General features: G+C 54.4%; 1 protein-coding gene across 1 annotated transcript in view; it reads right to left on the minus strand.

Moving 5' to 3' along the window:
* The window catches only part of MARCHF2 (membrane associated ring-CH-type finger 2), a 36,976-nt gene extending 24,103 nt beyond the window's left edge, over window positions 1–12,873 (minus strand). Inside the window, exons 1-2 of the mRNA XM_080566285.1 lie at window positions 12,776–12,873; window positions 230–435 (exon numbers count right to left, since the gene is read on the minus strand). Coding sequence (XP_080422411.1) covers window positions 230–405 — 176 coding nt within the window. The 5' untranslated portion in view covers window positions 406–435; window positions 12,776–12,873. The remainder of the gene's footprint in view (window positions 1–229; window positions 436–12,775) is intronic.
* Window positions 12,874–13,334: the final 461 nt, after the last annotated feature.

Here is a 13,334-nt window from a genome sequence, read left to right on the forward strand (position 1 = left end):
TGTGGGTCCCGACCCCCAACACTGCCGACCTGCGTGGGTCCCACACAGAGAGCAGGGGCCTGGGAAGCGTCCAGCTAACGGGGAGTCACACTCAGCACCGCTGGCGAAGCCCTTCACAAAGAACTTTGCAAGACTTTGTTGCCCCCCTCCACCCTTAGAGCCGTGAAAAACGGGGAAAACAAAACACAGATGCGATCAGCACGAGCCCCGTCTACCGAAACAGCCTTACCTCTGCGCGCCCAGCGCCTTGATCACGGTGGAGAGGAGGCGGCCATCCTTGGCGGTGACCTGCGTGACGTACTGCGGGCGCCCGATGTCGGAGTCCTCCACCGACTTGGAGAGGGCGGCGCTGCCCGGGCAGTCGCAGAGGGAGCCGGGGAGGTGGCAGCAGTCGCCCGTCGTCATCGCAGCTCCGGGCCCCTCTGCCCCGGGGACCTGCGGGAACAGCAGCGCCGTGAGCGCCCGGCACCCCAGTGCCCGCTGCAGGCCCCCCACCCCAGCCCCCCGCCATCACGGGCGCCGCTGGGCCCCGTCAACTGCAGGCTTCGCTCAGCCTCCGTCCCCTCTGATGCGTCGTGCGAGGCCGTGTGGACGTTAAATTGAGGCTCCGAGCGTCCTGCTTCGCCTCAGAATTGCAAATCCGCCCTTCCCAGTGAGAACTGCGGGCGCACAGCCTTGAACCTGGTGAGGCCTTTCAGATGGAACTGGCCGATGGAGGGCAGGCACCAGAAGCCCCACGGGGCCAGGTTGGGTTGACCACAGCCAGACCAAAAACGGAGGCCCAGGCCCCGTGAAGCTGTCGTGTTTCGCTGCCCCGCGGCACCGAACAGCCCCGCGCGGCTCAGCTCCGCGGGGCCCTTCTCTCCAGCTGCGCCCAGGTGCTTTCTGAGCTCATTGAAGCCACTGAATCCAAGAAACTTCTCCCCGCCCCGTCTCTGCTTTTCCATTTTTTATTCCTTTACAGAAACACAGGCGCCTCCATTTCCGCGTCCCCGCAGCGAATGTGCAGGCGTGAACCACCCGAAAGCGCTGCAAATCTTCGCCGAGGGCAGCAGGGCGCAGCTTTGCTCCTTTCCCTCTCAAAGCTTCGGGCCAAGCGCGACTGTTCTAACAGCCTTTACGACAGCCTGTGCGAACAGCAAGGCACCCAGCCACACTTCTGGCACCTCAGGGACTTACCCAGCAGAGAGCACGAGGAACAAGCAGCAAACGCAAGAATCGGGGAGGAGGTGCAGAGAAAGAGCCCAAGGTGACAAAGCAGGAGCTGGCTCAGATAAGCACAGAGCCCCACGCACCCAGGAGAGCTTTCTGCCTTCGAGGGAGGGCAGCAGCTTGCTCAGGCTGCCAGGAACAGCCGTGTTCCTCCCCGGCAGGGTTATCTCAATCCCGAAGACAGATGTGCTTTGCAGCTTCAGAAAAAGAGATGACATTTTCCACCATCTCCCTTAGCCTGGTCCCGAAGAGGTGGTTGTACAGAAATAAAAAGCTGGGGTTACAGTTAGTCACAGGCTGGACGTTAGCCAACAACATCATACTGCTGGAAAAGACCAAAATCCTTGTGTCTGTAAACAGGACTGCCTTACGTAAGGCGTGCACAGTAATCCCTGTGCACCAGCACCACAAGGATCACTGCTGAGGAGTGTCTCATTCTGGTGGCTGGCTTTCAAGAGAGAAACAGACCCATAAACAAAGCTCAAACGAAAGCAACGAATAAAGGAAAAAAGGTCTCAAAAACCAACTTACCCAAGAAGAAATATTAAAAGAATTGGGTTCATTTAATTTAGGGAAGATGGGGGGATGCGAGAGGGAATCTTCAGTCTCTGTCTTGCAGAGGTGGAAGCACACGAACAAACCTTCGCCATCTCATCCGAGGAAATGCCTTTTTGTTTCAAGATCTCTGTGCACAACAGGAGGCAAACATTCCCACGAAACTGCAGTTTTGTCAGGTTCAGCTAAGCCTAAATCAAACTAAAATAGCTAAAGAAAATAAGGGCTTGTTCCTGGTTGGAGGCTTGGCCAGACTACAGAGGAAGAAAACAAAAAGCCAGTATGAGAACGTGATCGTTGGAGCCCTGAAAACACGGATTTGGGTAAGCACCGGTGTTTTTTCACCTCTTGTAAATTAAGCAATTCTTTCACAACCAAAAGCTTCACCTGTCCAAATGGCTCCCTTCATGGTGGACACGCTCAAGAGGGCAAGAGCACTTCTCTGGTGTGTCATCACCCAACGCTTCAGCAGCATCCACCCAAGTTACAGAACATTTTTCAGATTTGTAATAGAAAAGCTTCTAATTTCTTACAGCTGGTTTCGATAACCATCTGCAAGCCCTTCCTCTGCACTGGGACAGGAATAGGCTTGAGCTCATGGGCAGGTCAATCCCCACTGAAACGACCCAGCGATCTTTCCATCAGCTCTGAAATGAACTGAACGGATTCAGCGTTGCCTCAGCTCAGCACCTCTGTCCTTCTGCGCACGCAGAGCTAGGGCCACTTTTCTTATTGCTTTCCTTTCAAAAAAAAAAAAAGGGGGCAAAAATAAAAAGCTACTCCAACTCTAAAGAGCAAAAAGTAAGATGATAAATGCTATTGGAATGATTTAAGTCAGCTGTTTTGCAAGTTAAGGAGTTCTTTCAGCTTTAAAAGCCTCTGACTGAACCAGACATGAGAAGATATATGCTTTTAATAAAAAGGTTGGTTCCATTTGTTCAGCCAAAATCTTGTTTATTTTTAAGTCCAGAGGAAAAAGGCCCATTTTGTGTATTGGAATAAAACTGCTCTCCCTCCCTGCGTCCTGGGAGTATTTATACTGAGGCTCTTTGTGCTCCACATCTGACAGCTACAGGCAGCACCGCGGCCTTGCCCTGGCAGCCCTGCTCAGGGTGAAGGGGAATCGCCACCCTGCAGTCTATCAGGAAACGCGTGGTTTTCGATTACAAGTTATTTGGCATTTCCTTGTCGGGGTCCATCCCAGGGTGGAGCCTGCACTCACCGCTTTAATATGTAACTGACTCATGTCATTCAGCAAGCACAAAGGAAAAGCAGCAAGATTTTCATGGATACAGTTAGTGGGGAAGTAACTGAAATCCAAAGATAACATCTGCGGTGCACTCCATTTCCAATTTCATACCCAGCTGAACATGAACCACGGTGTACAGCCAAGCCAGTCCCTTTCCTGGCTCCCTGAAGGCTTCAGCTCATCAACACGCAGCCTTCTCTCACAACTGTCAACAGCTCACCGAATCCAAACCCAACCTTCGAGCAGAAACCCCAAAAACACAGTCGGGATGAAGTACCAAACAGCTGGTTTGAACCACACACTGCTTTTTCTGGGCAGCTGTGATTTCTGAGCCTACTCCTTGGAGATGTATTTCTTATTCGCATTACTAAAAATCAAAAAAAAAACAAAACAAAACAATGAAGATCTCTGAGACATCAAGTTTATTACCAATGTCTCCTCTGCTGCTCGGTTAGACAAGAGCAAATAAATCACAGGTCTCTTCTCTGCAACATTTTGTAGCCTAAGCTTCTAAGCAGATCCAGGATACAAACGGTCGAGTTTGCAGAGCTTATTCAAGTTGAAGGCAAACAAACCCTGTTTGTGGAAAGTTGGCTCAGAAGAGCGACTTGTGCACTAGGGCTCCAAAACCCAAACACGTGCAGCGAGAGGGGCCGCTCCCTCGAAGAGCAGTTCGCACCCTGCTGCAACACAGGGGCTGTGGTGCTCGTGCGGGATCCTGCCTGCTGCACGGCTCGTGCAAAACCTGCCTGTAAAACGTCCTCCTCAGCAGCCTTCCAGCATTGCAGTGAGAAACGCAATCCGGTTTGTGTCATCCAGAGGGCAACAGGAGTTTCTCAACTCCCCAGAATGATCGAGCGGCTCGAGACTGCAGAGATCAGGCTGGACCGCCGCTCTCCATCCAGAAGGCATGCCCAGCAGGAAAAGCAAAAGACAAGGAGCTCAAGGGTCTGTTCTGCATATTTCGAGTCTGCAGCTTGATAAGACAGCTATTTCTCCCAGACAGGGGAACCACAGCAGGCCAGATAAATATATGGAACAAAGCCACACAGCGAAAAGCCAGAATCAAGATCAAAAAGACAGCAGGAACGACTAAGGAAGAGAGAAAGATCACGACGGTAGTGGGCAATTGTTAGGTTCAGGTTGTGGCTCCTCTAGGCTGCTCGTGGCTTGTCTACATGATGAATATCTCAACCGGTGTAAAGCCTTGGAGCAGTTTTGAAGCTCTGATGGGATCCAGAGCAAACTGGAACTAGAACCAGCTCCACCTCCTTCGGGTGCTGCTCACACGCACCAGCTTTTGTAGTGATCTTACAAGCTGATCGCTTCCCTGGAACGTCTCCACCAAGAAGAAAAGAAAGCCCACCTCCGGGCAATGCTGCCAGCAGCCAAGGCTGCTCCTCTCCCCGGGCAGTCCCTTTCGCTGATGACACTACCCAAGATCTGGCACCACGCTACAGCAACGTCAGGAGATAACCAAGTTGGAGGCAACATAACCCACTCATCTGTACACAAGTAATGTTTGTTGTTTTGTCTTCTTTTTTTTTAATTTAGCTAGAAACCCATTAGATTCTTTGTGTGCAGATGGCCACAGATCCAACCACTGCTCTTGCAAGCTTACTTTTAACCCCCAGGAGCAAGGCTTCCCAGCTTGCCTTTCCAGACCAGTTTTTATCTAACCTGGGATCGCAGACACTTGGTTTTCTAATCATATGATCTTACAAATGTCATTAGCGAAGTGAGAGGTTTTCACTTGCTGCAGGGCGTTTTCAAACACCAATGCTTTCCTTTTCACCACAAAAAAAACTGGATTTCCCAAATCCTGGGGCCCCATGACTGCCTAAACTCAAACTTGTCGTGGGAGTCAGTACAAAGGATTGCTTCCTTTGCCACCTCGAGGCACTGCCACCAAGTACATGCATGGACGGATGGGATGAGCGGTCTGAAGTACTCCCAGCTGCTTTTAAACAGCTGCAGAACTGGTTTAATCTGCAGAAGCAAACAAGCAGAAATCCAAATAAAACCAACAATCAGCCCCAAGCTGCTGCAGGGCTTTGTTTTTTATTTTTGCTTGTTTAAACATACTCTCTGCTGAGGGCTGAAGACAGCAGCATCGCTTTGTTCTTTAAAAAAGTACAAGTCCTGGTTCATCATCCATCTGACTCCCAAGAGTTACCCTGAAGGTCTGCTGAATAATGCTTTAAAGCGCCCGAAAAGCAAGATCTGCCCGCGCTTGATCCATCAGCTGAAGATCGCTCTAAAGCTTCACAAGACGTGCCCTCAGACACAGAGGAGGGGGCTCTGCAGTTTCAGCGCTACTCTTGCACAGCCCAGGACTTGGGAAGAAATCTCGGGAGCCAGAAGCTCTGAAGGCAACAGCCGGACGAGCGAGGGTGCGAGGAGCGCCCTCCTCGAGTGCGAAAAGTGGCACTGAGGACGTTTCATGCCATAAAACCCAACACAAAATAAAACCTGACGCCGCACACTACCTCCCGGAGTACCGTAGGATTTTGTAACACGGCACACAGGAAAGCATTTCGCTCCCCAGGCAGCTTCTCAATTTCCTGCCTTGCCTGCAACGTTTCGCTGAGAGTCGCAGTTAAAGGAGGTGCCGTAAGACCTTCAGCGTTAACTTTCTCTTCAGACGATGCCAGCGGGGCAGTGCTGGGAATCAGTCCGTCACGGGCCAAACCCGATCCTAGGCTCAAAAAAAAATAAACAAAAATATCAAGGGACAAAGTCCTGGGAACTTGTGAACCCTCTAATAAAGCTTCGCACCGGGCACAACCTCCTCCTGCACCTTTAACAGCAAAACACCCAGGCCGAGGCGCTGTGCGGTACCCGCTCACACAGCCCTCCGGGTTTAACGCTCACACAGCCCTCCGGGTTTAACGCTCACACAGCCCTCCGGGTTTCACCGTGTCACAGCCAGGGGGACGCTGGAAGCTTCTGGGAAGCAGCTGTTTGGGACTTGCGCTTCTGTCATATTTGCATTTTATCTGCCTCCGTAAGGGACTCGACTCAGCTGCCCTGCACCATTGACAACAACTCAGCTCACCAGAAATGAAACAGGAACGCAAGCCTTCACTCACCAGGCTCTTGCTGGGCACCAATGATCAAAACTTGCCCTCTCTGGGCCAGCTCCTATCCAGATATATTCTAGAAGCTCTCCGCAGTCTTGACCATTTATACCGTGGTTTGATGGTGAACACGTTTGTCTTCCAAACACAGATGACAACACAGCCTACCAAAGAATGTGATTCTATTTTATTTTTTTTTCCACAGAGAAAAACGATGTCACGAGCTGGAAGGGAGGGATGGGCCTCTGAGAACCTCATGAGGTTCAGCGAGGTCAAGTGCAGGGTTCTGCATCTGGGTCAGGGGCAATCCCGAGCACAGACACAGGCTGGGTGGAGAACGGATTGAGAGCAGCCCTGAGGAGAAGGACGTGGGGGTGCTGGTGGACGAGAAGCTCGACATGAGCCGGCAATGTGTGCTTGCAGCACAGAAAGCCAGCTGCATCCTGGGCTGCATCTAAAGCAGCGTGGCCAGCAGGGCAAGGGAGGGGATTGCCCCCCTCTGCTCTGCTCCCGTGAGACCCCACCGGGAGCCCTGCGTTCAGCTCTGGGGCCCCCAGCACAAGAAGGACAGGGACGTATTAGAACGAGTCCAGAGGAGGGTCACCAAGATGATCAAGGGGCTGGAGCAGCTCTGCAATGAGGACAGGCTGAGGGAGTTGGGGTTGTTCAGCCTGGAGAAGAGAAGGCTCCGGGGAGACCTTACAGCAGCCCGCCGGTACCTAAAGGGGCTGCAGGAAAGCTGGGGAGGGACTCTTTGTCAGGGGGTGTAGCGATAGGATAAGGGGTAATGGCTTTAAACTAAAATAGGGTAGGTTTAGATTAGATGTAAGGAAGAAATTCTTTACTCTGAGGCTGGTGAGGCACTGGCACAGGCTGCCCAGAGAAGCTGTGGCTGCCCCATCCCTGGAGGTGTTCAAGGCCAGGCTGGATGGCGCTTTGGGCAACATGGGCTGGTGGGAGGCGTCCCTGCCCATGGCGGGGGGGTAGAACAAGATGGCCTTTAAGGCCCCTTCCAACCCAAACCATTCTGTGATTCTGTGAGCTGACTTCTATTCCCTTCTGGTAAAAAAAAAAAAAAAGAAAGAAAAAAGATTACCTGCCTAGCAAACACGGGCAGGTCAGTGACCGGCGGTGATGAAACCCACACCGTGACTATCCCGTGGTACTCCCTGGGCTCCCCCTTAGGTGGGCCCTCATTTTCATGTAAGTCTGTAGGGATGGGTCTCCTGTAACACGGCAGGGCTCCTGCTAGCCCAGGGACTGGGGTATGCATCGTGTCTTTCACCTTCTGGTTCATTACCCAAACTATTTCAGCAGAGCGTTGCCTAATATACGTTATATTAGGCAATAATATATGTTACTCAGTATTCAAACCAAAGCAAAAGATTCAAGCTTAGATGCTGGAAAATAATCAGTATAAAAATGAGAAGCCTAAAGGATGACTTTTTTTCTTGCTACAAGCTGTACTTTGGAAAGATCAGGCCGTGCCTAACAGCTGGAGTGCCAAAACGAACAAAGTTATCTCCGATCTTCTGAGACTTGTTATCTGCCCCAAGACCGTATGAAAGGAAAGTTTACTGCTCTTTAATTACCAACATCTGGAAAAATGAATTGCAACATTCAGAGAAAATTCGTTGCAGAGGGTATCTCCAACCAAAAATCAGCCATTTTAATAGCAAGTTTCATAAGGAAACAATCGAAAACAAGCTGGGACATGAGAAACACCTGCTCCTCCTCGGAGTATTCAAAGGCCATCAGTTTTTAAGAGGTGAACAGCAGCATGATTCACTACATAATGCAACTGTACAGACTCTATTCCCACCTCCCCCTGCATCTTATTATTCCCTTTCTGTAGGGGAAGATGCTTTAGAAAGGCTTGAAAGTTTTATTTAAATCACAAACCAGGATGAAAAACACATGGGTTATCATGCCCACAAAGCAAGGCTTGCAGAAGCGTTACTTTTCAGGGGGGAAAACAAACCCCGGCTACCCGCCAGCACATCCCCGCTCCTGCCGAGCAGTGCTGCCTGTGAAGGCACCGGAGCTAGGTGGCCTCTCATTTCCCTTTGCACCTCGGACTTGTACCAAAATAACAGCAGTAACAATGCATGAATGCTCCTGCTTCCTATCCCGAGAGCTTCAGAGAGCTCCCCCGTTAAAGAGAGGCAGCATCTGCAGCGACGCCAAAGCTCAATGGCTCCCCTGTCCCGTGCAGTCACCTCCCAGGCAGTTTCAATTTTACTCAGAACAAATGGATTTTCCAGCTCTGGGCAATATACCAGAAAAAAAAAAAAAAGAAAAAAAAACACTTTACTGTAGCAGTAACGCATGCACCAGATCAACACGGAAGCGCCCACACAACGTTGGGTCGGTCAATCATTACTCAGAAGGATGCAAAACATTATTTTGGGACTGGGAATCCTGTGCCAGAACTTGCGTTCGCCTCAGCGTCCTCCTTCTTGGTTTATAAAGCACCATTTACACTGTTTTACAATTAATAATGCTTTGCCTGGAGACAAACTGGAGCTGGCAGAAGCCGCCTGCCAGCACGCAGCAGCCCTGCTCAGGAGAGATCGCGCCAACTGCTCACGCCAGCATGCAGCCACCGCTCGAAACCAGGCAGCACGCTGATCTGCGCGCAGATATCTGATCTGGAATTTAACTTGCCTATTTATATTTTTCGACCTTGCTATTTCACTGTGCAAATCTCTTTAGCACGCTCAGTCTCCAAAGAGCTTTCCAGCAAAGACAGCACCCAGCCCTCCGCACCTGAAGGGCCCCAGAGCAGGCACCAGCCGTGAGCATCCTCTGTCCCCACGGCCACCCAAGGAGGAGTAGCTGCTCTGTGCTGACTTCACCAGCGTCTCCCTTTCGCCTGCTCCTTCCTGCTACATCTTCCCTCCTCAATTCTGAAGGGAAACTTCACTGTTGATACCAGTGCTGCAAAATCCCAGTCTCTCTCTCCCCCACTTAAGTCTGCGATATTTTGCTTAGGTTGCATTTCTGGTTCTTCTGGAGACACAGGCCTTGACCGATTTGTCTGCAGGGAAGTACAAAAAAATTTGGAGGAAATAAAAGTTGAGAACAGTCCAGAACTCCGGTTTACCTTGCAAACTGCTGACAGCACCTTCCCCTCCCACCTCTCTCAAAGCTTTTGGTTGAAACAGGGCTAAAGACACCAAAGCTTCAAACAAAACCATAGGTGTTAAAGCGAGACTGCAAGAGCTTGTTTCATTCCCCTCCTTGAGGAGAAGTGCTTTAGAAAGCACGTTTCGTTTGTTTGTACTTGACACTTCGACCAAGGCAGCATTGCTCCTTGCTCCTCTGAAAAAACACCCTCTTTTGGGGAACAGCAGGAAAATGTTTCCTTCCGTCTATCACTGACTTCACGACAGCTGATTAACATTGCAAGAGCCTTTCCCGTGCCTGTCCTTGAGGTTAACCACACTTAATCACCCCATGTTTGATCGGAAACCGGCACGTTGAGAAATTGAAAATTGGAGTTGAGAGTTGAAAATCTGGAAGGGAAGACGTAGAGGTGCCTGTTCTGACTGCAGGTGGGGACAGATCACAGGTCGCTGCTCACCCCAGAGAGGCCCAGGCCAGCGCGGGCTGCTTGCTTACAAGAGGACACGAATGGCTCAGTCCCTCCCCCGAGATGCTTCATCAGTCCTTGCCTTCAGGATTTTGCCACCCTGCATTTTGCCACCGGCGCGCAGAGCCCTCGTAACACCTACCAGTTACATGACCGGAGCTGGCCCACCACGGAGAGTGGCCGAGGGGCTCTTGTTGGCGTTCGTAGCGCTGCCGTGCCAGAGACGAGAGCCGCTCCAACGATGGCAAGCACAGCACGAGCACGACGCAGCCAGCGGGACCACGTCCTCCGCGGGGAGCGGTGCTGCCGCTGTCACGGCCAGCACAGAGCAGGGAGAGACGAAGCTGGGGCTTGGGCCGGCGGAGAGCGCGCTGCTGGCCCAGCACGGGGCAACCCCGCGGGTCGGCACCAAGGAAAGCCGCTCGACACAAACCGCACGGGAGCTGCCTGCCCAGCCCTCGCATCAATCCTGTGCCACGCTCAGCTCTGCCTGTGACCCCCTTGATTTCTCACCTGGCTCCTCTCTCACCTCCCAGGCACCGCGGGGCTCTTCCTTACTAATCTGGAAGCAGTGAGCGTGTTTTCAGGGGGACAAACGCAGGTACATGGAGATCCCTTCTCGCCCGTGGGGAGAGTCTGAGCTAAGAGCACCCAAGCACAAGCTACCTAGAGCAAATAAAACTGGGGGGTGGAAAAAACACACCAGTTACAAACTCGACTCCAAGAGGAAAATGAGCGAACAGTTTATAAAACGGAAACTCTGAAATCTCCAAATATTCAAAACTGAGTCAAAGTCAAGTAGGGGAAAAACAAACTCATCCTGTAGTTTATAGTTCAGGACGCCTGATTCCTCCCTTCATCTTCTAAGGAAAGGTTCTGCGTTTTTTAGAGTAAGAAGCTAAGATATTTTAAACAACAGAGACAAAAGCCCCTAAATTTACATTATACTTTGTATCTCAGCTTGCAGAACTACTACAGGCAGTCACACGGTGAGGACTTGCAGCAGTCCCTCGTGGCTAACAGGCTCTCAGAGCCCATATCCAGCCTCTACTTCCCCAGTTCCCAGATCGTGCTAGAAGCATTTGGGGTTGATTTTGGCCATGCTGTCTGAAGGAATCTCTGCAGCTTCCTCCCGGGGAAACATCGCGTCCTCTCTTGCTTGATCCAGGCCAGCATCAATAACCTAGAACGAGAAAGCCCCTCTTCCAGCATCTATTAAGGCAAGAGCTCTGTCAGAAGCTGTTTACGATTAGTACATTTGTAACACTGCTCCTCTGCTCGGTCTCCTTGGTGTCCAGCACGGGGTGACCTCAGTCTGCAGCCTCAGTGCAATTCCACAGCAAAAAAAAAAAGAAAAAAAAAAAACGAACACAGCCAAGCACAACAGAAACAAGAAATCACCAGTTCTATCGCTTTTTTTCTGTTTCCACTTATTACTTCAATAATGCCAGTGGTGTTGATTAGAGAGCCCCACAGACAACCCAGATTTCACAGCTGGTACTCAACATCCACGGTACACACGTGAAGCACAGGTTTCCTGTGCCACCCGGCCCACTGGACGGCTGGCCTGTAACGCTCCAGCCCACGCCTGGGGGAAGCTGGACCTGGCATCCTCGGTTTGGGTTATTTAATTCACTGCTGCGCTGCATGTGACAAAGGGATTTTCCAGTCCCAGCTCCTCTCCTTACAATCCTCTCTTTCTGAAGGGCTCCTTACCATCAGGGTTTCAAGTGCACCTGGGAAACCAGGGCTTTTCTGGTCCTCCACTCTCCCCTGCAGCTGTCTCCATAATCCTTTGGAGACGTAAAAAATGTATTCAGACACTTAAGCTTTGGAAAGACAAGGCTAACATCCAGCTGCTAGACGGATTACTCCGTGCATGTGCAAGCTTGACAGCCACGCAGGGTTGTACGTCCCTGCGAGCAGGGCGAAGGGGACTGGCCACGGCCATCGGAGCTGACCTACCACGGCGGCATCACAAGGACTCTCGGCAAGAGTCTGGAAAAGGTCTGGAAGACGGAGAAAGTGCTGGAAACCACATCGGAAGGGAAAGGTGCACAGAAACGCTTGGTGGAAGAAGGGAGGAGCAGAAGATTTAGAGCCCTAAAGAAAATACGGGCCGGCCGGCACCGCTGACCCGCGACACCCCAGCCGCCTCCTCGCACGGCCTCCTCCGGGACGGCAAGGGGCGAAACAGCCCAAGCCCCCCGTCAGGGGCGGCGGCAGCAGCGTCCAGCCCGGGGCCGTCACCCCGCGTTTCGGGGCGCGACGTTTCCACGGGTTGCCCAGATGAAAGCAGCCTCAGCCACAGACGGCCCCGCGGCTCTTTTTTTTTTTTTTTTCGGTCTCCCCAGCAGGCAGAGAACGCGCTCGGCTTGACGGGAGCGAAGGTTTTCCAGGCCGCTGAGAGCACCCCCGATGTCACGGCCGCCTTCCCCCGGGCAAGCCGCCGGCTCGCCCCTCGGACGCACGCCGTGAAGCAGCAGTTTTGGCCTCCGTCGCCAGCGGTTGAGAGGCCAAGGCAAAAAATAAAAAAATAAAAAAATAAAAAATGGAACGGTTGAAACGAGACGGAGAAACTTCGGGGCTCCGGCTCCGGGGGAGTCGGCGCCGAGCTCCAGCCTCACGCCGCCGCGGGAGAAGCCCCGGCCCCGCGGCACGGCCGCGGCGAGCCCCGCAGCTCCGCCGGGCCTCCGAGCTCGGCCCGCGGGGAGGCCTCTGCCGGGAGCTCCCCGGGGCCGCGCAGGCCCCGCCGGGCTCGGCAGCTCAAGGCGGCTCCGCAGCGAGAACCGGGGCAGGAGGAAACCCGGCCCCAGGGCCCCATTTCGAGCCCCCCCCCCTTCCGCGACAGCCGCTCGCAGCCCCGGGACCGGCCCCCGACGCAGCCCCGCGGGTGCGGGACCCCCCGGGCCGGGCTCGCCCGGAGCCTCCGCCCCCCCCGGTGCGGGGCTCAGCGCCGGGCCCGGAGCCAGCCCCGAACCCGGTGCGGCCGCCTCGGCCCGGGGGCGGCCGGCAGCCACCGACGGGGCCGCCCCGAGGCCGCCCGCAGCCCCCGGCCGCCCCCCGCCCCCCCCCGCCCCGTACCTGCGGTCCCGGCGCCCGCGGCCCCTCAGCGCGGCGCGCGCCGCCCCATCGCCGGCTCCTGCGGCCGCCGGGCCCCGCCCACCCGGGCCCCGCCCTCACGGCAGGCGGCGGCGGCGCCGCCCGCCCCCCCCCCCCCGGCCCGCCAATCCCCGCGCCGCGCCGCGCTGACGCCGGGTCCCCGCCCCCACCAATGGGCCGCGCGGAGCGGGCGCCGGCGCCGCGACGCGACCACGCTGGCAACAGGCGGCGGCCAATAGCGGCACGGCTCGGGGGGGGGGGGGGGGGGGGCGGGGCCACGCCCCTGCCGGCCGAGGGCGCGCGCGGCACCGCCCCGCGGGATAGCCCCGCCCAAGGCGCCTCGCCACGCCCCCAGGGGGCGGGGTCAGGGTGCGATGCCACGCCCCCAGGGGCGGGGTCAATGGGCGAGGCCACGCCCCTAGGGGCGGGGTCAACGGGCGAGGCCACGCCCCCCGCTCGGGCTCCGAGCGAGCCCCGGGCAGGCGGGGCCCGGCCCCGGTCCCCCCGCGGCCCCGGCCCCGGCCCCCCGAGGCCGCAGCGC

This window comes from Anser brachyrhynchus (genome assembly GCF_964034855.1).
Source record: "Anser brachyrhynchus genome assembly, chromosome: 23".
Taxonomy (NCBI): Eukaryota; Metazoa; Chordata; class Aves; order Anseriformes; family Anatidae; genus Anser; species Anser brachyrhynchus.